The sequence below is a fragment of the Sciurus carolinensis genome, chromosome 16 (genome assembly GCF_902686445.1).
Source record: "Sciurus carolinensis chromosome 16, mSciCar1.2, whole genome shotgun sequence".
NCBI classification, from domain to species: domain Eukaryota; kingdom Metazoa; phylum Chordata; class Mammalia; order Rodentia; family Sciuridae; genus Sciurus; species Sciurus carolinensis.
In genome coordinates, this window is record NC_062228.1 from 33,498,335 (window position 1) to 33,522,223 (window position 23,889).

Below are 23,889 nucleotides of genomic sequence, written 5' to 3' on the forward strand. Positions count from 1 at the left end.
TTTCTCCAGGGATTCCGGCTGAGACAGGGTAGCTGGGTTGTTCTTCTGCTCCCACCCTGCACGGAGCCTTGCTCTTCCCCGGGCTCCAAGAGATTTTGTTCAAATAAAAGAATGACAAATGCAGGCCACACTGAAAACTGGACTAATTGCCTTCTGCCATCATGCATCAGGGTACAGGACCTTGGCCATGCTGGATGGGCTCCACTGGGGGTGGCTGCTCTGGACCAGGCAGTCAGGAGAGGAGTCAAGTTTATTAACTGCTCAGCCTCACCCCACAGCTCCTAGGCCTCCGCCTGCAGCGGCCCCTGGAGGGGCTCTGGTTGCTTCCTTGTGGTTCATTCATTCATTTATTTATTCATTCGTTCACTCCATGCATTTTCTCATTCTTTCATTCAGATAGTCACTTATACCAGAGTAAATACCCTCTGTAGACCAAGCCTGGACTTCACTGTGCTATCCATCCCTCTCCCCATCTGTCCATCCCTCCATCTGTGCCCTAGTTCCTGGGTGTTTCCTGTAGGCCGGGATCCTTCATCCATTCCTCAAGCAGAGAGCTATTGCCAGGCACCTGGGGGGGCTTCCAGGGGTCCAGGAATTCGGAATTTACCAAGTCGTCTTCAGGCAGTTCTAAGCCAAGGGTACCTGTGAGGAATCCTTAATAACTTTCTTGGAAGAGGACGAGAAAGTCCAGGTGAAGTGCCGTTCAGCTGTGGCGCTGAATGGAGACACCAGGGGTGTGCGGCTCGCTCACAGCCCTGCGCTCCTTGCTGACCAAAGTGACTGAAATGCAGGTTCACGCTCTCACCAGCAGGTCCTGAGGGTCCCCCAGGCCAGCACGGCGATGAGCTGGTAACCCCCTAAGGACGGCGGAGCAGCCTGGGGCCCAGCACCTCCCTCAGGGAGCTGGGCTGGTGGCCTCCCAAGTCCACCTGTGAGGAGAGGACCAGGACTGCCAGGGTGGGCCTGTGAACCCCCAGTGTCACATGCAGGATCCTGGTGATGGGTCACTTTCCGTCAGTGGTGGCCTCCCTCAGTTTACCCACCTGCCTTCTGTCATTGTACCCAGCCCCTCTTGAGTGTGTGTGTGTGTGTGTGTGTGTGTGTGCGTGTGTGTTCGTGCACGCGCGCGCAAGCACGGGGATCCCATAAGTCCAGTGATACGGAAATAACACGTCCTTATACCGTGATGGGCCAGGGCGCTGACTTCTCCTGGCTCCACCAGATTCTGTCATGGGGCGGGTCCTCCCCTCAGACCTTCAGGACCTCAGTTGCCTCATACATACAATGGATAGTGAGCCAGGTAGTCCCAAGGGTCTCTTTCAGCCCGCTGTAAAACGGGCCCTCGCAAAGGGATTATGTGTAGTTTTCACTGCATTGAGACAAGTGAGACATTTAAGACTGATGATATACCTATTTAAACATATAACGCAAACTTTAAAAAAGCCTGACGCTCAGTCAGTGAGTGTGGTTAGGATGGTGGCGATGTTCAGGCTCATTTGTGCATGTAGGCCTACTGTGGGCAGAGATGAGGTCCTCAGGAAGCAGAGGGAGGAAGGCGGGGGTGGGATCGGCTCCTAGCAGGGGACAGCAATGCTGGGACTTCAGTTGCCGCAGCCACACTTGGAGATTGAGTGAGGGGAGAGCCCTGGGGCTCCTCTTTCTCACGTGGTCCCAGGCCAGGCTGCTGCCCCCCAGGTCCTTCCTCCGGCCTGGCAAGTTGCTGCCCTCTCCTCCCCACCGTGAGCAGGGCTGGGTGCCTTCAATCTTGGAGGCTTGACGGCTCAGCAGCAAAGCCCACAATGGTAATTTTTCTGGAGGCTGAAACATGAAATCCAGGAAAAATGGAAATTTTCTCTGCTGAGTTGTAGATTTGACTGAGTACAAGGGGTGATGGGGACCACAGAGTGCCTGCGTGCTGGCACCAGCACATCCTTGAGAGCCCCAGGACTTCCCTCCCTCCCTCCCCTCCTCATGCTTCTCTCTGTGGGGCCCAGACCACCTCTTCTCTCCTGCTGGCCTCTGTCCAGGCGTGGTGTTGGGGATGTGGTGGGTACTGAAGGCATGCCACCAGCCCTGTGACCCAGCATCGAGGGGAACGAACCAAGAGCTGGGCCAGAGCAGGGCTGCCCGTGGGCTTTGGGGGCCACTTTTAGGGATGCAGAGCCTGTTGAGAGGCAGCTTGTGCATTTTAAAAATAATAATGCTCTTAGTCAGTGGGCATCACGGAGATGCCACGCCCGTGATTTGGTCAGTGTCATTATTCGGGACTATGCTTGGGGAGGTGGCATTGTTTGGCGATTCAGGGGACCAAGCTGAGTGACAGTACTGGGTGCAAATCCTGGTGTGGGCAGAGAGTGGCTGTGGGGCCTGGAGGGAGCGTTTCCGGTGCTCGTCCCCCTGCCCGGCACCACCTTGGGTCAGTGCTGCACATGGGCCACTGAACTCTGAGCCTGAGGCAGGCGCTTGGGTGCAAATGGCATGGTGGGGGTGCTTCCAAGGATCAGGAGCAAGGGGCAGGGAAGGGGGAGGGTGATTTGGGGTGCAGTGTTGTAGGCCACTGGGCATGGTTTTACTGGACCTCGCTGCCTGTGGGTCTCTGCAGGAGCCCCCTGGCTCCCAGCCGCCTTTTAGCAGATTCCCTCGGGGGAGTTAACTCCTTCTGATCTGGGCCAAGCTTGAGAGACGGGGGAACCTGCAGGTAAGCCCTCGAATTGGGGCGTCGAGCCCTGATGTTGACTCACTGCATTTGAGGGGACCCGGAGCTGTGACGTGTGCGCCTTGGTCTCTTCATCCCTCAGGTCCTCCTCAGTAAAACGGGCCACTCCCGTGAGTGTCTCGGGGCTGCTGAGGGCTCCGGGCTCCACTGTGCCGAGGGAGTGTTTTGGGGACAGGGTTTCTCACTCTTTCCAGCTGCTGGAGGGTGAGCTCTGAATCGGCCTCTGATGCCATTTGATTTGGAGCCGCTCTGTGATTCGAGGTCAGAGAGTGTGCACATTGTGTCTGTGGAAGTCGGACCCCTTGGCCGGGGAGCGTGTTCTCTGGATCGGTGTCTGGGCTCAAAACATGAGCACAATCCAGGCTTCCCGCCGGCGTCCCAGCTGGCTGTCCTGTCTGGGCGCTGTGGAAGCTGGATCCTCGGGAGAATGCTCAGCCTCCCTCCCTCCTGGAGACCTAGTGTCTTCACACATGCATCCCACTGTGGTGAAGAGCACAGGGCACCTGCACGCAAAACCCTGTGCTGCCATCTCTGACTTGCAAGACCCTGGGCCTGCTAATACACCTTTGTAAGCCTCAGTTTTCTCATCTGTAAAATGGGACTGGTGTAATAATAATGGTCAGGTTAGCATGAATATAAAATAAGAACATGGAGACCTATAGTAGATGCTCTTTATTATACATAGATGCACTTATATTTTATATATATGTATATATATATGAAAATCTATGGTATATGTATTATTAATCATTCTTCAAAGTCCTCTCTAAGCAGAGTTTTAGGTTAGCAGCACCATGTACTTTTCTCCAACATTTGGTTTTGCAAAGCTTACAGTGTGATTTCTTTCCTTTTTTTGTTTTGTGGTACTGGGATTGAATCCAGGCCTGGTGCGTGCTAGGCAAGTGCTCTACCCCGGGCCACATCCTCTGCCCTGCACTGGAACCGGCTGTCTGGCCATGTGCTTGCTCGTTCTTCGAGCCCTCCCTCTGTCCACATCTCTAGCAAGGAAATCACACAGACCAGCTGCGTTTTGTGGAAGAGGCGAGGAGGACCAACGCTGTGTAGCTGCTGAGGCCCAGTCCAGTGCTGCCCCGGCCGGGCGCGAGACGCTGGGCCGTCCACTGGGCTGTGCTGCGCTCTGCCGGGACCAGCCACACCTGGAGGGCCCCAAGGGAGGCAGCTCTGCTGTTGATGAGACTCATTCTCCCTGGGCCTCCCTTGGGAGCATGGGAGCACCAATCTGCAGAGACCTCCTGACCTGGCACAGACCCCGCCTAGATGCCCTGCCCGTGACCTCCCCCGGCACCTGCCATGAGCTAAGAGAGCTGTTTGTGGTCTCTGGGGCCAGACCTGAGGGTGGAGGACTGCCAAGGTGGGACTGGGTATGGCGGCAGCTTCCTAGGACAGGTGTCCCCCGCTACCCTGCAGCTCCCCGGCCTATAACTGGCACTCTTTTGCATGTCTGCTCCCTGGAGGAGCTGGGGCGAGGCTCACCATGACATCCTGACATCACTTCCTCTCCTTCCCCAGGACCCTGGGGACCAGGCTCCCTGGGGTGTAGGCATAGGACTGTCACGGAAGGGTGGGGGCTGGGGTCAGCCTGGACTGTTTGTCCTGCAGAGCCGTAGAAACCCCCTCAGGCATTGTCGTGGGGGGTGGGCCGGGAGCCTGATAACCTGAACCTCACCTGGTCAGTTCTGTGCATCCTGAGACCAGCAGGGTTTGCACTGTAGATGGGGTACAGGGCTTGGAACAGGAAGGCCTTTGATTCGGGGCAGTGGAGTGAGGAAATGGGGAGGTGCAACGCTGTGAGAGCTGGAGACTGAATCAGCGAGCGGAAGCCCCTGGCTTCCCTCGTACACCCTCTTACACTTGGGGAAAAGGCCGTGCTGGTTTGGGAAAACGGAATTTCAGAGTGTGGGTTCAGCCCCAGAGTGACCTTGAGGTGAATGTCCACCTGCTGTCCTGACCTTTCTAGCTCCACACTCCCTCCCATGGGAGCAGATCCTCCATCACCTTTCTGGGGTCCAAGGTGTATATCTGGGGTTACCATGACTCCTTCACCCAGGCAGGGAGCACGGTGATTCTCTCCCAAACTGGCTGGGGTGGACTCGTGAGGGATGGTGTCCCCTTCCCTCAGTGCCCCAGAGAGCTCTTCAGGGAGTGTGGATGCTTCTGCCAATCACAATGACTTGAGCACTTGTCCCTGGGAATGGGACTCCATGCACACTGTGTAGGGTCAGCCCTCTGTGGACACTGCTTGCGCAATTCAGGTCTCTGGGTCTTTGGAGAATCTTTCACAGGTTTCCTTGAAATGGGTTCTGCTTACAGACCCAGGAGAAATCTCTGGGCCAGTATGAGAGTTCTGGAAGTCCGGATCCTGCTGGTGTCTCCTCATGAGCTACTTAATTGCTCAGGCTCCACTGATGGCTCCCTGGTCCTGCAGGATGGAGTTTTGGGCTCCCTTTCTTGGCATCCAAGGTCTCTCTGATGGGCTCACGTTGCACCTCATGGTTGCTTGCTCATGGCTTCGGAGCATCTGCTCTCCCAACTTTGCTCCCACCTATCCTTCTCCATAGGCCTCCCGCCTGGTGTCTGGACAGGCTCAGACTCCGGTCGTCTGTATGCCTCCATGCGGAGTTTTGTGAAATTTGAGTATGGCGGGTGCCATAATTCACCTAGCATTTCTAAGTTCCTTCTCTTTTCATTCTCAAATGAATTAATTTACTTCATTTTGCAAATAGAAAGCCTGTATCACTTGGTGTATGTTGACAGTAAATGAAAAACAAAACCAAAGAAACCCCCACGCTGCAGCCAGAAGCATTCTGGAAATGTTGAGTTTGGGCTCTTCTCTGCTCTGCGTTGAAATGGTAGAGAGGAGTTGGCGCCAGAGCCTTTGCTGTTGACCTGATTGAAGGGTTGCACAGGGAATTGAGGGCCACTGACCTTCTCGGCATCATTGTTATTAAGACCATTTGGCCGTCACTGAAATTATCACGTGTTCGAACCATGGTAGGTGCTTCCGTGGGTCTTGTCTTCAAAGCCCAGTTTGGTCGCTTCCTGCCTTCCAAGTTGGTACCTTGTCTGTGCTCACCTGTTCCTATTCAGGATTGAGTTTGTTGGCATCCGTTGGCCTTCCCCTAGGGGAAGCTCCTTACAGCTGTACAGGTCAGCATGAGCCCACCTAGGCCTGCACCCTGCAGGGGACCAAGTGGAAGGGCGTTCTTGGTAAGCACCACAGCCTGAACCAAGCTGATACTGGACCCTGTGAGGCTTGTTCAGCCACCTCTCTGATGACAGTAGGCTGTCTCAATGACTTTCTGGAGTTGTTCCAGCTAACTGCCATGGAACTCAGGGCCCTTGCTGAGTCTCAGTTGTCTGATCTGTGAACCAGGGGGATATAGTGCTGGTGGTCACTGTGTAGGATGGAGGCGAGGACTTGGTGAGGGAAAGAGCTTGGTGCTGTTCCTGGCCACAGAGAGGGCTCAGCGTGACTGTCCCAAACCCAATCAGAAGATACAGGGGCACCCCAAGCATTCACATATAAACACACAGTGTCCTGAGGTCAGGGAGGGGTACCCTTGGTGGCAGAGGAAGCCAGAGAAAGCTTCCTGGAGGCAGTGCCTTGAAGGACGGATGTTTTAGTCAAGCAGAGCAGGGTTGGTGTGCCAAGTTGGTGGAACAGGCCTCCAGAGGTGTTGCCCAGCTCCCTCCCTCCCTGCACCTCCAAAGCCTCAGAATGGGATGCAGGTCTGGACACCACATGTCCTTGTCCCTGGAGCTGGCAGAGGGCATGCCTGAACACTCAGAGCTTGCAAGGAATTCCACGCTGCAGCTCCAACTTCTGCAGCTAAGACGGACGCACGGGAGGAACACTATCCAAACACACCTAATCCCAATCAGAGGATTATTTTTCTCACAGAAAAGCTTCACCTATACTTAATAGTTTTAAATTGTTCCGGGTACCAATTAGACTTTTAATTTTGCTGTTCCCTCCGGCGGCTGGAGGATGTGTGTGGTTTGTGTTTAATCAGAGTTGAGGTTTTTTTTTTTTTTTTTTTTTTTTGGTGGTTCTGGGGGAGGGAAGGGAGGAGGCGACCGTTTCAGGGTTCCTTCTGGTCCTTCCAGAGCCCATGTAGGGGGAGAGGCACCGGACGGCTCTGATTTGGGGTTCACTGTGGGACCATGGGGGGCGTCTGCTGAACGCGGAGTCCAAGTCCCTTCGCGGGTGCCTGAGCCAGGTTGGAGCTCCCCCCCGCCGCAGCCCTGCCTGGAGAACCCAACGCCGCGTTAAATATACGGATTATCCAAAAATTTCTGCAGCAATAGGGTGAGTTATTATTGATTCACAGAGCACGACAAAACATCACTGCATGAATTAGCAAACAGCTGTTTCTAATTTGAGTTTAGAACGGTACACAGAGGAACTTGTTTCTCTGTTCACTCCTTTCATTTATAATGAATTTTAATCACCGCTACAGGTGAGAAAAATGTAGAAACAAGCTTGTATCTTGTGGAAGAAACAAAGGAGAGACAGATGCTAACAGATTTCCAGCCTGTGATAAAAGGGATGTTTTGGTACACTTTACATGTAATTAGAGCGCAGCTGCTTCCAGTCCCAGGTCCACAAATGCGGCCGCACGTGGGCTCTGCCGCTCTCCAAAGGGAGGGAAGAAAAACAGTGATTCAACCCCGAAAGCATTTTGCTTTCTCTCGAGTCGAGCAGAGCGCCCTTCGAGACGGCCCGTGGTGGTGGTGTGACTTCACCAGGCTCAACGAGATGACTTCACAAGGCTGCGCTCCTGTGCAGAGGCGAGCAGGGCCAGAGGAGCGTGGGGGAGACCCACGCCAGGAGGCAGACTCGGCTCTGAGCCTCCCGCCTTCAGGGAGTCCTCCCAGGGCCAGAGGGGGCCTGGCGGGCTGGCAGGAATGGATTGTGGTGCCCCTCTTTAGCGAGTTTGGTCACAGCCAGTCTCCAGCGAGTTGGCGAGTGCTGGCTCCCCTCCGCCCCTTTCCTAGTCTGTTTAATTTCTGCAATAAAACTCGAGCTGGATTGCATTTGCAATATCAGTGCTAAGTAAATTTGTCTAAGGGATGGAGCTGCCTGGCAGGCTGTGTGTTCTGCGAGGTCAGAAGCTTCAAGGGGAAGGTGATGCTTCCTTCTTGTCCTGCATGTCTGGCAGCCCTCAGGGACAGCAGTCCCTGTGGTGCTGGGCAGTAGGGTCCTGGGAGTCTGAGCCTCATCCCCCACCCCCTCACTATGAGCCTCGGGACCCAAGTCCAAGCCATAGCATGGCTGCTGGTGCTCTGCTTTCTCCATCTGTCATGGGAGTGTTGGGCTGGGTCTCCTGGAAGGCTCCCTTAGGGTCTGATGTTCTGAGAGTGTGACAGCAGGGGCCCTCTGGTCTTTTACATAGGTCCAATTTCCTTCGTCTTGAGACTCATATGCTGCAGAGGTGACTGGCTGTCCTTAGCTTAGACCCTCTTGAATATCCATTGAGTCTCAGGGAGTCGGGATCTCGCCCCGTCTGTGTCCATGCAAACCATCACCCGCCGCCTGCCCCTCTCCTCTCTGCCCGGCGACCACCTTGTGGTGAGCTGGGAGCCAGGAGCAGTGCTGATTTTATGCATCATAGGACATTTATCACATACAACACTTTCTAAATATTCACGTATTTCATCTGTCAGATGTCTTGGTAGTTGAGACCATGATTATCCCAATTTTACATGGGAAACTGAGGCAGGTTTCTTCATCTGTAGAACAGAGGGAGGGTATTCAACTCACCCTATGTCACATAGGTGGTGTGCAATGAAGCTGGAAGCCTAAGTCTAAATGCTGGCCTCTCAGTCTGTGAACGCAGGTGCCTTTAGGGGCCAGGGCACACGGAATGGGAAGGAAGTCCCCTGGGTCTCAGCATGCAGGTGAATGGATGTCCCTGGTCCAGAAGGGGAGCCACGGATCAGCTCCACACATCTGTCACCATGCTGGATGCAGAGCCTGTGCCACCAGGTCTTTGCTGCCTTCTTTAGAAAAAGCAAGAAGTGAGTGTGGATTTAAAAAAAAAAAAAAAGGTTGAAATTTCTGATTTGAAAATGTTGACATTTTTACCAAATTCCTGATAACCTGATGGCCCCCAGATTACCAGAGGGAAGCCAGCCATGGTGATCTGTGAACTGCAGCTCAGGTCATCATTTCTCCCAGTCCAGCTGGCTCTGGGCCCTGAGCTGGGAGTCCTTTTGTAGCTTATCCACTTACCATCCTCTTTGTGACATTAGGATGTGACCCAACCTCTCTGTTCTGTTTCTTCATCAATGGGGTGTTCACACAACTTACTGTGCAAAAGTAGCTACTTTTTGAGTGTGGATGAGAAAATTTACTTGGATAGAAGGCTGGGTTCTGTTCCAGGATACCTGGGTGTGTGGCACCCAGCTTGCTTGCAATACTTGGATAAAAACCATAACAAATCCTCCACTACCATGCAGAGTTGCTGCAATTGTCCAGTATGCTTAATGGGTGTGAAGTGCTGTGTAAAATTTTAGATGCCATTTGGATGCTGGGATTTATGATTAATAATGGTAGTGTAAATTATTCTAGGACCTCCTTCATTTTCTTTAGCCAATCTTTATCCAGCGCTTAGCAGCATGTACATACATACCAACCACTTTGTAAGGTGTTTACTTTTATTATCCCCATCCTATGGATGCAAAATATGGGGTCTCAGACAGGGGCAGCGACTTGCTCACAGTCACCTAGCAGATGGGGGACAGCCCAGTTCAAGTCCTGAGCAAACCTGTGCAGGCCCTTACCACGGCTCTGCTGTCCCTCAGTGGTTGAGGTCTTCCTGCAATCGGCTTTGTCTCTTCAAGTTTATGCTGGTTTGGGCTCCCTAGAAGGTTTAGTAAGGGTCTCGATGGCAGCTAGGTACTGTCACATGTCATTTCAGCAGCTCCCAGAGCTGGCCGAAAAAGAGCATGCCTGACCATGGCTTTCAATCTGTCGTGGGGTCTAAGGGCTCTCAGGAGCCATGTGCCAAGGTACCTTTGAGAAGGAACAGAAGTTGGGATCAGGGCCAGCGGGGGAAGTTGGCCCTGTGGACAAGCATGCATTCACCTCCTCCCAGTGCGTGCCAGGCTCTGTCCCTGAAGCCTCCCGCCCTAAGGATATTGTCCCCCTCAAATGGAAAGAATGGTCCCCGCTTTTCCTTGCTGCAGTCTTACGGGGACAGTGATGAGATCCCTGGAGGTGGGGTGGGTGAACCCCAGCTGCTGTTGCCTTTGCTCACAGCATAATTCTAATTCAGGATTTCAGGTGGGACCATGTGAGCGTCTGGCAACCTCCCTAGGCTGCTCAGCCTGCCTCTGAGAAGGCAAGAAGACCCTCCTGCTACTTCGCCCCTGTCCTTTTCCAGGTTGGGTGGGCTTTCGATGTGCCAGAAGTCAAGTCTTTATCCTTATACTACACCCCCTGTAAGAAAATCAAATGTCTAGATACTGCCATTAAAGTGATTTTTCTTTTTCTTTCTCAATATATTTCAAACCAGCCAAAAGTAAACTTTAGATAGTAAGGAAGTGGCAAAGAGGTTGGGCAGATACCAGTACAGGAACCTAGGAATACTGGGTACCTTCTGCACACCTCAGAGGATGAGGCATATAAAGCAGGTTCATCAAATAAGTCCTGAATGAAAAAAAAAAAAAAAAACCTAAATGAGGAGAGAGTGGAGAGCTGGAATATCTACTGCCCGATATGTCTAATGATGTACCCTGGGCAGGCATCACTAATCAAGCACAGACTGTTGGAGTTACAAAGGCACTTTGAAACTTATTTACCTGATTCTCTCTTTTAAGAGTTGGAGAAATGAAAGCACAAAGAGGGGATCTACTTGCCTGTGGTTATAACAGGGCCAGAATCTGAACCTAGGCCAGTAGTGATCTCACCCACTGTGGCTCACAGCTCCACCCTCTGGGTTTGAGCTTTTGCCCTGTGAATCATCCTTTTTATTCATGGAAGGTAGCACATGTTTGCAGCTGATAGTTGTGTTAGCCTGTTTTCTGCTTGCAGAACTGTGAGTGTATGTTAGAGGTCTTTCATCTTGTACTCTCTCTGTCCTTTTTGGGCTAACCTGGCAGTGTTTCTGCTCATATAAAAATTTCAGGAAACTTGTGGGTCTCCTGTGTATGTCATGGGTATTTGTTCCATTAGACAAGAGGCTCCTCTGGAGGTACTTTCTAGACAATTCCCTCTTTACCTTTGACTTCTACTGAGGTAGCTCTAGGGAAACACCTGAGTTAGCTAGATGCCCTCAGGTTTGGTCTAGGAGACTTTTGAGTCACACCAATCATGTCTTCAAAGAGTCTTTTGTGTGACTCATTTCTCTGACCTTTTGATTTTCATAAACTATTAGCAAAACGGATACTCACGCCCTCAGCTTTTTTTCTAGAGCAGGCTTTCCTGAAAATAGTCTTTTTGCAACTTAAGAATTTGCAAAATCATTTATTTTAACAGTTCTTTTTTCCATCAGTCTTTTTCCTTTTTACTCAAAGTAGTAAGAAGAAACCAGGTTGCACTTTCAACATTTTCCTTGAAAATCTCCTAGTTAAATATTCAAGTTCATGATGTTAAGTTTTGCTTTCCATGTTGCCATGGGTTGCAATGCCACTGAGCTTTCTGCCACTAAATAACTAGCATCCCCTTCCTTCAGTTTCTGGCACCAGGTTCCTAATTTCCTGATCACTATTTACCATAAGAGCCTTTAATGTTCACATGTCTCTTAACAGTCTGTTCTTGCTGATTTAGGTATTTTCTAAGGTTATTTAGGTTTTCCCAAATGTGCTCCTTACTTCCTTCTGAGTCTTCACTGACAGTTATTAACATCCATATTTCTGTTAATCTAGTCAAAATTATTCAGGCTTTTAAAAAAAAAAGAAATTGTGCTCCTTAAAATTCTTCCAGCCTCTGGTCACTGCCTGATTCCACACTTTCAGGTCTTTGTTCTGGTAGCACCCCACTCCTGGTACCAAGTTCCATATTAGTTTTTTGTTGTTGTTGTTTGTTTGTTTTTTCATTGCTGATGTAACAGAAAATTACCTTCCATTTTCATAGGTCTGAAGTCTGACCCAGACATTAGACCAAAGTCAATATGTGGGCAGGGCCATATTCCTTTCTGGAGGCTCCGTGGAGGAATTGGGTTTTTTCGTTGTTCCAGTTTTCAGAGGCTGTCCATACTCCTTGGCTTATGCTCCCCTCTGTCTTCAAAACTAGCAATTGCTGGTTAGGTTCTTCTCACTTTGCATCACTTTGCCCCCCCCCCCCCCCCCACCTTCTGCCACCCTTCTCCACATTTAAGGACCCTTGTCACTACAATGGGCCCACTCAGATAATCCAGGATCTTCTCTTTAAGGCCAAGTCATTATCAAGTGCAATTCTGTTTTACCATGTAACGTAGCATAGTCACAGGTTCTAGGAGTCAAGATGTGGGCATTTTGGGGAGATCATTTTTCCACCAGCCTCTAAGATGCTTCTGTACAGGCTATTTAAGCAGCTTGCTCTAGCCACCATCCAGCAAGCAAAGGAGCCAGCTGCATTGGTTGGTGCCTCTCATCAGGCCCAGCCTGGCCTGATCATCCACCACTGAGTCACCCCACTTTGGGACAAGCCTTTGCCTCAGTGGCAAGTTGTAAACTTGGGACCTTCATCTGGCTAATCCCGGAGGGCCCAGCATTGTATTGGATGGTGGACCTCAAGAAAGAGGGGTGCTGTGGGCCTTAAACTGGCACTCAAGTTTGGGAAGGCAGTGTGGTCCAGTGGTTAGCCAGTGGCTGTCTCTGTGCTCAGAAGTTGCTTTCTTGGCCGAGGGTGGACCTCAGTGGTAGAGCATGCACTTAGCATGCTGGAGGCCCTGGGTTTAATCCATGGCACCCTCTGCCCCTATGTTGCTTTTCTTCTTGCAGCTTCAGTGTACAGTTATCAAAAAGGAGATGTCCGTAGTACCTGTGTCACAAGAATATTGTGAGAATCGTTTGAGAAAAGGCCTGGCTAAGACCTGGCCTGGAGGAAATGTGCTGTAACCAGTAAGTACTGTAATTATTCAGTTCAGTCCTGTCTCTGCCCCCAACCTACTGTGTTGCTTCTCTTTCCCCATCAGTGAAGTAAGACAGTCATGCTCTGAGCATCCCTTTCTTGCCTGCCCTGCATTGATGTTACCTTTCCATGCAGGGATGTAATTGAGTAGAGGAGTATTCTGGGGTGGCACCTGCTGGTGTCTGTGGGTCCCTTGGGCCTAGTTTGAGCCTAGATTCTGCCTCTGGGGCCTGAGTCCCTGTGGACCTAGAGCCAGTGAAAATGCCCTGCCCGCCTGGAGCTCTAAGTGGTCTCCTGTCTCTTCAGCCGCAGTCTTCAGGCCGCACTGTGCTCTGGGCTTTCCTGGGCGGGGGCCTGGGCTCTGGGGGAGCTCGCATCACTGCTGCTGGGGCCGCCTCAGGAAGGTCCTCAGAGTTTGCCTCGTCCGTGTCCCAGAGGCAGTGGCTCAGAGGAGGAAGGCACCTTTCCTATGGCCCTGGCAACACAGCCATACTGAGGACCAGGGCTCCCGACTCCAGGCCCACGTACCCTCTGTTAGGTAGGTTTCCCAGGAGGAGGGCAGGAAGATGCCCCCCTGAGCTGCAGTTGCAGGAGGGACACCTGTTGGGGTTCTGACTGCCTCCACAGGAAGCACAGTCTGTGTGTGCCCTGAAGGGGGCCCCAGTCCTGTTGCTGTTGTCACCAGACTCTGGTGAGCACAGATCTGCTCTCCAGGGACTCTCCAGGCTGCTTGGCCACCAGCTGGGTTTGGAGCTGACCTCTCCAGCTGGAGACCCCCTACCTAGACCCCAGCACAACTCCACAGTATCTGTCAAGTTTTGCTATCTCTGGATTTGGGAGACTGTCCCTAAAGCCCCATTTCTCAGAGAGGATTACAGCTCCTTTCTTGGAGGAGGAACCTGATAGTTAAAGGCTCTAATATTGGCAGTCAGAAAATTCAGTCTCCAGTTTTCTCAGAGCCCTGAGGCTAATCCATTCCCACATGCCTCTGCCCATGGCAGACATCACCAGCTGATTTCAGCACTCATTTCTTCCCAGCTCAGAGATGGTCTCAGAGCTCCTCTTAACACTATACCAATGTCTGTCAGTTTACTTTACCTGTAATTCTCTTCCCTCTCTGGAACTTGGCTTCTCTGTATCAGGTGGGTCTGTATCATCTGTATCATTGGAGTTGATGTTTCCCAAGTCTAGGGTCCCATTTCTCTGATTTTGGGAAAGTCCATAGTGATTCCTGTTTCTGGAACTCAGGATGAGGGAATAGAGGGGAGGCCCTCCCTGGGGCATTGTAGAACTTTGTTCTGTGGGAATTTTATTGGTGATTTTGTTTCTCTGAAGAAACAAAAGGTGATTGGCAAAAAGGTCTTTTGGAGCTTTGTGAAGAATTGCCAGGTCTTTCTGTGACTACCCTGAAGACAATCTGGATGGTTAGAGTATTGCACAAGTTGACCTTTTTATACATCTGGAAGGGACTTTGGAGACCATGAATTCCAGCTTCCCATATGACAGCAGGCAGCTGGGGCCCGGGTCTGCAGATGGACTCTGTGCAATGCCCCTAGCACAGACCATCCTTTGGGGCAGGGCCAAGGCAGGATACACTTGAGTGACCCCCTCGCATAGCATCTGGTACATTTCTGGACACAGGAGTCACTCGAAGACTTGGATAGAAGCTTCACTCCTGGGATCAGCTCAGCTGCTGTCCTTTCTGGGAGCTGATGGTCATTTAAACATTTAAAATTAATTAATTAATTTTGTGGTACTGGAGATTGAACCAAGGAACATTCTATCACTAAGCTACAAGTCTGGCCCATTTTATTTTATTTTGAAACAGGATCTCATTAAGTTGCCTGTGCTGGTCTTTGAACTTGTGCTTCTCCTGCCTCAGCCTCCTGAGTAGCTGGGATCACAGGGGTGCAGCTCCAGGTCTGACTGATGGTCATTTTTATTCACACGGATGGACTGCCCAACTCAGGAATGTCCTAGACCTGGAACATCCTGGCTTTAGCTGTTTTTACCTTCCACTCAAGGCAGGGAGCCCTCCTGGTGTTCCTTTTAGGATCGTTTCTTCCTCTTGCATAGCTTTGATGACAGGCTCACTCCCTGCTGGTCTGTGCCCTTCATTGCAGGAAGGGCCCCTTTGGGCTCACTCCTGTGGGTCTGTGGCTAGCCACTGCCTCCTCCTTGGTCTGAGCCCCCACCTCCTGCAGCCCCACCTTGATTCTCTGGCCCAAGGAGCTCTGAGCTGTCCACCTTCCTGGGTGGCTGCTCCTGCCGCTGTGCAGAGCAGGTGTATCTGAGGCTGCCGTGGCCGCTGCACCTGCTGCCTTCGCCTCCATGGCTGGCTCTGAGGCACAGTGGTCACCAAGCATGGTCACATGAGTCTGGGACCCACCCACCCCTTTCTGCTGCTGATGTATTCTGAGACCCAGCTAATGCTCTTTTTTGTACTTAATTGAATTTTTATCAAAAATTCGCCCCTCTTTTATGCTTGTTTTGGTTCTTTTCCTGCAGCAGACAGCAAAAGCTTCCTTGAACCCATTTCCTACCAGGCCTTTTGGCAGGATTAGTCATTTTTAAATATCTTTAATCTCCATTTTGAAAGCAATTTTTCGACATCGTTCGTTATATTTCTTTGATCGTACTCATTCTGGAAGGGAGGGCAAGCTGAGGTTCTGGCATTTGGCACTGTCTCTCCCACTTGATTTTCTTGTGTCGCAGCCCCCTCTCCTCAAAGGAGGGAGCCACCTTAGTGTTGTGGGTGAAAACACCAACCGTAAGGACCAAGTGGGTCTACTTCCTGGTTCTGTTGCTAGCTGTGTGGCATTGGATAAATTACTTAGCCTCTCTGTGCCCTGGTTTTCCTCTTCTGTCAGTGAAAATGGTGATAATGGTACCTACCTGTTGAGAAGGTTGAGTTAATACATGTAGACTCTTAGAATTGCCTGGCACATAGTAAATCTACTTTAGGTATTTACTTGAACGTGAGCAGGTAGCTGCCAAGTGGGACCTTCCTTGAAGCTACTTCTTCCTGAGTTCTGGAACGTTCATGTTGCAGGGAATCTTGGGGGTGCCGTCACCTCACATCCACAGTCCTCGGCTCCCCTTTCTGCATGACTGGAGGGTGTGTGCTGCCCACAGTACACGGTTGCACGTGTGTAGTGTGACGGGGCCGCTGTGGCTTTGAGAAACCGGAACCCTCTGCCCTGTCCACACCCCTGCAGATAAGTCAGAACTTTGGCTCCTGCTCCTCTGCCTGGCTCTCTTCTGGAGCACTTAGCTTTGCACCCCCAAAACAAAATGCACTTGGAAGGGGTGGGACGGCAGCAGCCAGGGTGGAATGTTATTTGAATAAAAGGCTTTAAACAGGGCAATCTGCGTTTGGGACTTTATATGTCAACATGCCCATTTCCTCTGATTGGGCCTTTTCAACTTAAGGAGCCTTATTTTCATTTCAATTCAGATGATTATAATCTCAGCAGTTGCTCACTTTGTTGCTTCCAGAATAATATGCTTTGCTTTAGTTTTGAAACTTGTTTGCAGAAAAATAAAGCCAACCAGCCAGCCCCGTGGTGGCTCTTGGGTACTCTGGTGCCCGGCAGGTTAAGATTCGCCTTGTCAAGCCCAGTGCTTGAGTGACAGGTGTCAGGCTTTGGATTAAGTCTGGTACTTCTGGGAGATGCAGTCAGGCCAAACTGCTGAAGCATCTGGCTGTGTCCGGGGCCAAGTTCTCCACCTCCCTCAGCCTCAGCTTCCCTGTCGCAGAAATGGGATGTTAAATCAGATGTGATTGTTCGAGGATTAAAAGAAGTGTATTGCCATAATAGACATAGTAAGCACAGTACAGGCGCATGGGGCATGCTCGATAAATGTAGCTGCTAAAATTAGCACTAGTGGTACTAATTAGTGCTAATTATTATTATTGGCAAAATAGTGCTTTTGTTTAACAGCTTTATTGAAGTGTAATTTGCACGCATAAAATTCACTTCTTCCAAGCACACCACGCAGTGGCTCTTCAGCGAGGCTGTGGAGCTGTGCGGCCCTCACCGCAGCCTTGTTCGAGAGCATTTCCGTTTTCTCACAAAGACCCCTCTCGCCTGTTTCTCCAGCCTCGGGCAGTTGCGAATCCGCTTTCTGTCTGTGTGGAGGTGCCTTTTCTGAACTTTCACGTCCTTAGAATAATATTGGTTTTCATGCTGACTTTTCTCGCCCACTCCTCAGTGATGTGTTCCTTTTTCCGAACGTGTAAACTGAGTCTGACGGGGTAAGAGGCATGCCAGGGGTGTGGATGAGTTACCGGAGGAGCGGGAGGGCTTTGGGTACCCTGAGCCACGCAGGTTGCACTAGGGGCTTGGGTCAGATGAAGCCTAGCAGAGACCCTTGTCCGGGCTTGTCCTGAGGCAAGGCGCCTTTCTGTCCTCACTTGCCCAGTTGTTGAGGGGCTCCACTGAGCTCTGGTGCCTCTCTGGCCTTGGAATGCCAACCATGGACTGTCCTAGCCTTGCTCGTGAGGGAGGACTCAGGGAGGAGAGGAAGACCTTGACCACCTGGAGCCTTCGACACGGGCTGCCTCTCTCTCTTACCTGTGCAGGTGTGACCTTACTTGATCGTTACCTGGGGAAGCTGGTCCAGGCCCGCACTGTGGTCAGGGGCCTGATAGTCCTCGTATTAATCTTGTTGCTGTCCCTCATTATTCCTGGGACTGGGTTACGGGTGCCTCACTTTCCTCACCTCTTCAGTGGGAGTGGCCCTGATTCCTGCCCTCGGGGTCTGTGAGAGTGTTCGGCAGGGGCTGGGCCCTCAGGAAGGGTGCAGCAGCAGCTCGAGTGAGCCAAGATGTCCAGAGAGTGAAACACCAGTTGGGTCTGGCCGGCGGGTGGGGCAGCAGGTCCTTCAGCCATCCTAGCTTCAGCCACCTCCTCCCTTGGGTCCCTTTTGTCTGCACCCTGTGGAGCCCAGCTGGCGAGAGCCGGGGATTAGCAGGCAGGGGCTGGGGCACCTCCCGCCACATCTCATCTAGGAAGCTGGCAGCGCTGCGTCCTTCCCGTCCGAAGGGCCTGTAACATGAGGCCCCCAGGGGGGACGGTACCCTCGCTCAGCTCCGGGAGGGCGTTCCTAGAGGTGCTGGGCTGCAGAGGTGAGGAGGCTGCCGGGAGACTCGGAGCCGGGAGCTCTGGAGAGCAGCATCCTTCCAGGTGGAGCATTACCCGCGGTGCCAGCTGGGGTCAGGCGATCTTCGCACGGTCAGAGGGACTGGGTAGGTAGTGGGGTGGTGGGTGTGGCCAAGGGCCACGTGCAGCACCAGCCTGAGGGACCCCCCCCCCAGGATTCTCCAGCCAGGCCTTGCTGTCTCTTAAAGTCTTGGGGTCAGCCTGGGACAGCAGGGACCACTGCAGAGAGCCTTGTATGGGGACCCTGTGAGTGTGATAGTGCATGTGAGTACGTGTATCCAAGGTGAGTGTGTGTATGTGCGTGTGTGCATGTGTGTTTAAGTTTGTGTGAGTGGTGGTATGAGTGTGTGGGAGTCACAATGTGAGTGGTGAGCAGGTGTGACTGTATATTGTGATTGTATGTGTGCGTTGGTGTGTGTGTGTGTGTGTGTGCAGGGGTGAGGCTTAAGTTTGTGAGCAATAATGGGAGTGATGTGTGTAAGAGTGATGGTGTGTGTGACTGTGTATGCGTTCAAGTGCAGAGGTGTAGGAGTGGTGTGTAAGGGGTGTGGGTGATTGTGTGTGTGTGTGCGTGCTCACGTGCGCGCATGTGCTCGCCTGTGCTGGGCCTGGCCTGGTGGCCTTCCCTTCCTGCAGGTCTGGCTTGCCTCTGGGCTGAGACGTCTGAGCTACTTCAGTGAGACTTTTTTGAGGACTAAGCTCGGCTGGCTGGCTGGGGCTGGAGAGGCGGGGGCAGTGATTTCTTTCCTCGGGGTTACAAGAGCAAGGTCAGCGCAGCCGAATCTGAGCTTTTGTTTGTCTCTCCCCTGCCCGCAGCAGCCTGCGGTCTGTTTCATTCATTATTAAGTTTTAAATCCACCCGATGAGAAACTTGAGCCTCGGAACTCGCTCCCTGCCCGGGCTGCTCCGCCGGCCCCTGCCGTGCCTTGGGAACTTCACTGGCTGTTTGCTGCATCTGTGTGCCTTTGTTTTCCCAGGAACGGCCAGCCCTTGGGTTTGTTTAGCTTCCCTTGGAGGCTGGATGGGCCAGTGAAGCCTGAGGGTGGCCCCTGTCCCTAGGGAGTCTTTGCTAGGAGAGCTACTTGGTGGAGCTAAGGGTCCGTCTGCTCCGGAACTCTGTGTCCCTCCTTGGTCCTCCAGGGTCTGTTCTGTAATCACGGGCACCATCAAGCCATCTCCCAGGACTGGGTCCGGGAGGACTTGGGGCAAATCCAGGGATGATGTGGAGACAAAGAAATCAGATGCTTTGTGCCGGGAAACCCTCAGGCCATTCCCTAGTGCCCTGGGCTCAAGTCCCTGTCTGAGTGCCGAGTCCAATTCAGGAGTCCTGTGATTTCACACCTCTTGTTTCTTGTCTGTTACCTGAAAAGCAGTTTCTAGCTCTCTGGGTCCCTTCAGCCACAAAGAATGTGGTACAGCTGATATAATAAAGGACATTTTTTTTTCCTTGCAAAATTTTACCTGTGTCCCTAAGGACCAGTGGGATTACCCTCCAGGATTGGGGGTCGGGGGGCGGTCGGCACCCAGGTGTTGATCAAGCAATGGGACTTGTCCTCCTTTTGGCCTGTGGGACTGATGGTCTGTGAGGTCATTTCCGGTGACTTTGTCCAGGTTGCCCCTCCTCCCCCCTTCAGGGAAGTGGCTGAGAGCTTCACCTCCGGTGGGGGGTACCACATCCAACCAGGCCCAGGCAGGTGTTGCTGAGGAAAAAGACATTTCCCCTCCATATCCTGCCGCTCCTCTGCAGATGGGAAGGCCCGTGTGTCCACTTGCTTCCGGCCCCCCGGCTCCCCCGGCTCCCCCTGCAGCAGTTGGCCAGCTGCACAGCCTCAGCCCGAGAGCTGTCGAGAAGCTGGCTCTGTCCTTGTTTCCCGGCGGCCCTGGGAATTGCCTCTAATCTCTTCTCTGCCTTCCCCCTGCAGATGGTGATGACGACCCACAACTCTCCTGGGTGGCCTCGTCTCCCTCCAGCAAGGATGTTGCGTCACCCACGCAGATGATCGGAGATGGTTGTGACCTCGGCCTCGGGGAGGAGGAAGGGGGCACGGGCCTGCCGTACCCTTGCCAGTTCTGCGACAAGTCCTTCATCCGCCTGAGCTACTTGAAGAGGCACGAGCAGATCCACAGCGACAAGCTGCCGTTCAAGTGCACCTACTGCAGCCGCCTCTTCAAGCACAAGAGGAGCCGAGACCGGCACATCAAGCTGCACACGGGCGACAAGAAGTACCACTGTCACGAGTGCGAGGCGGCCTTCTCCCGCAGCGACCACCTCAAGATCCACCTGAAGACCCACAGCTCCAGCAAGCCCTTCAAGTGCACCGTCTGCAAGCGCGGCTTCTCCTCCACCAGCTCGCTGCAGAGCCACATGCAGGCCCACAAGAAGAACAAGGAGCACCTGACCAAGTCCGAGAAGGAGGCCAAGAAGGACGACTTCATGTGCGACTACTGCGAAGACACCTTCAGCCAGACGGAGGAGCTGGAGAAGCACGTGCTCACGCGCCACCCCCAGCTCTCGGAGAAGGCGGACCTGCAGTGCATCCACTGCCCCGAGGTCTTTGTCGATGAGAACACGCTGCTCGCCCACATCCACCAGTCCCATGCCAACCAGAAACACAAGTGCCCCATGTGCCCTGAGCAGTTCTCTTCCGTCGAGGGTGTCTACTGCCACCTGGATAGCCACCGGCAGCCTGACTCCAGTAACCACAGCGTCAGCCCGGATCCCGTGCTGGGCAGCGTGGCCTCCATGAGCAGTGCCACGCCCGACTCCAGCGCCTCCGTGGAGCGTGGCTCCACCCCGGACTCCACCTTGAAGCCGCTGCGGGGGCAGAAAAAGATGCGGGATGACGGGCAGGGCTGGTCCAAGGTGGTGTACAGCTGCCCCTATTGTTCGAAGCGGGACTTTACCAGCCTGGCTGTGCTGGAGATCCACCTGAAGACCATCCACGCAGATAAGCCCCAGCAGAGCCACACGTGTCAGATCTGCCTGGACTCCATGCCCACCCTCTACAACCTCAACGAGCATGTCCGAAAGCTGCACAAGAGCCACGCCTACCCCGTGATGCAGTTCGGCAACATCTCTGCCTTCCACTGCAACTACTGCCCCGAGATGTTCGCCGACATCAATAGCCTGCAGGAGCACATCCGCGTCTCCCACTGCGGTCCCAACGCCAACCCGCCCGATGGCAATAATGCTTTCTTCTGCAACCAGTGCTCCATGGGCTTCCTCACCGAGTCCTCCCTCACCGAGCACATCCAGCAGGCCCACTGCAGCGTCGGCAGCGCCAAGCTGGAGTCTCCGGTGGTGCAGCCCACGCAGTCCTTTATGGAGGTCTACTCCTGCCCCTACTGTACCAACTCCCCCATCTTTGGCTCCATCCTGAAGCTCACCAAGCACATCAAGGAGAACCACAAGAACATTCCGCTGGCACACAGCAAGAAGTCCAAGGCGGAGCAGAGCCCGGTCTCCTCCGATGTCGAGGTGTCTTCCCCAAAGCGGCAGCGGCTCTCGGGGAGTGCCAACTCCATCTCCAATGGCGAGTATCCCTGTAATCAGTGCGACCTCAAGTTCTCCAACTTCGAGAGCTTCCAGACCCACCTGAAGCTGCACCTGGAGCTGCTGCTGAGGAAGCAGGCATGCCCACAGTGCAAAGAGGACTTTGACTCCCAGGAGTCCCTCCTGCAGCATCTGACGGTGCATTACATGACGACGTCGACCCACTACGTGTGTGAGAGCTGCGACAAGCAGTTCTCCTCCGTGGATGACCTGCAGAAGCACCTGCTGGACATGCACACCTTTGTGCTCTACCACTGCACTCTGTGTCAGGAGGTCTTCGACTCCAAGGTGTCCATCCAGGTGCACCTGGCGGTAAAGCACAGCAACGAGAAGAAGATGTACCGCTGCACGGCCTGCAACTGGGACTTCCGCAAGGAGGCTGACCTGCAGGTGCACGTCAAACACAGTCACCTGGGCAACCCGGCAAAGGCCCACAAGTGCATCTTCTGCGGGGAGACCTTTAGCACCGAGGTGGAGCTGCAGTGCCACATCACCACGCACAGCAAGAAGTACAACTGCAAGTTCTGCAGCAAGGCCTTCCACGCCATCATCCTCCTGGAGAAGCACCTGCGGGAGAAGCACTGTGTGTTTGATGCTGCCACTGAGAATGGCACTGCCAACGGGGTGCCCCCTGTGGCCACCAAGAAGGCTGAGCCTGCTGACCTGCAGGGCATGCTGCTTAAAAACCCCGAGGCACCCAACAGCCACGAGGCCAGTGAGGATGACGTGGACGCGTCAGAGCCCATGTACGGCTGCGACATCTGCGGGGCGGCCTACACCATGGAGGTGCTGCTGCAGAACCACCGGCTGCGGGACCACAACATCCGGCCGGGTGAGGACGATGGCTCGCGCAAGAAGGCCGAGTTCATCAAGGGCAGCCACAAGTGCAACGTTTGCTCGCGGACTTTCTTCTCGGAGAATGGGCTACGGGAACACCTGCAGACGCACCGGGGCCCTGCCAAGCACTACATGTGTCCCATCTGTGGCGAGCGCTTCCCCTCGCTGCTGACGCTCACCGAGCACAAGGTGACCCACAGCAAGAGCCTGGACACAGGCACCTGTCGCATCTGTAAGATGCCCCTGCAGAGCGAGGAGGAGTTCATCGAGCACTGCCAGATGCACCCTGACCTGCGCAACTCCCTCACGGGCTTCCGCTGTGTGGTCTGCATGCAGACGGTCACCTCCACCCTGGAGCTCAAGATCCACGGCACCTTCCACATGCAGAAGCTGGCCGGCAGCTCTGCCGCGTCCTCCCCCAATGGCCAGGGGCTGCAGAAGCTCTACAAGTGTGCTCTGTGCCTCAAGGAGTTCCGCAGCAAGCAGGACCTGGTGAAGCTTGATGTCAACGGGCTTCCCTATGGCCTGTGTGCCGGCTGCATGGCCCGCAGTGCCAACGGACAGGTGGGTGGCTTGGCCCCACCCGAGCCCGCTGACCGGCCCTGTGCTGGCCTCCGCTGCCCCGAGTGCAGTGTCAAGTTTGAGAGTGCCGAGGACCTGGAGAGCCACATGCAGGTGGACCACCGCGACCTTACGCCAGAGACGAGTGGGCCTCGGAAAGGCACCCAGACATCACCAGTGCCCCGGGTAAGTGCAGCCTGCCGGGCCCTGCCCTCTGCTCCTTGAGGGTCCACTGATCCCTACAGAGACTCTACCCCAAGTGCCATATTTCCTGTATGTTCCCTTGGTCAGCCCAGAGAGGTGGCGCTGCCCGCGGTGGCTAAGCACATCTGCTCTGCAGTGCCTGCCACCAGTCTGAATGCACGTTGCCTTTTTCCTTTCCAGCTGTGTGACATGCACACATTGATGATCTCTCTGGGCCTCATTTTTCAAGAGCTCGTCTGTGCAGCAGGAACAGTTATCATCTTGACTTCTAGAATCGTGGCGAGGGGCCAGTGAGTGCAGCGCCTCGGGTGGCTGCACACAATAGCCCTTCCTAAAGCACGGCTGGAGTCTTTGTGGTTGGTCTGGGTGGACTGCTGGACTTATTTACTGGGTCGTCTTGGGCAAGTCACTTAACTCCTCTGGGTTTTTGATCTGGGATTCTTTTGACAAGTCTTGGAGGGGTCTCACAGGGGTTTAGAACCCGGTACCGGGTTGGGGCTCAGTCACATTTGCGGAAATCCAGCTGTCATGGTTATCAACAATAGCCTTGTGACTGTTGGTGCAGTTACAGTGCGAGGAAAGCCCATCAGTAGTGAGGCACTGATGGATTCATCAGCTTTCTGAAGCCTCCGTTCGTTATGTTTGGAGGTGCCCAGGAGCCAATGAGAACCAGCAGTGGATCTCACCTTGGGGGCTGATGGACCAGGAGGAGCCATGGGCCCATAATAAGTGGCTTTTAGCCAGATGCAGTGGTGTACACCTGTAATCCCAGGCT

General features: G+C 53.4%; 1 protein-coding gene across 4 annotated transcripts in view; it reads left to right on the top strand.

Moving 5' to 3' along the window:
* Positions 1-23,889, top strand: part of Znf423 (zinc finger protein 423) — a 314,481-nt gene that overhangs the window by 167,681 nt on the left and 122,911 nt on the right. For 3 of the 4 annotated variants that reach the window (XM_047529580.1, XM_047529581.1, XM_047529583.1), the window contains one exon: positions 19,882-23,096. In XM_047529580.1, the coding sequence (XP_047385536.1) occupies positions 19,882-23,096 (3,215 nt within the window). Of the gene's footprint in view, positions 1-6,895; positions 7,047-19,881; positions 23,097-23,889 lie in introns of those variants that run through there. The other variant, XM_047529582.1, reaches the window with a different exon arrangement.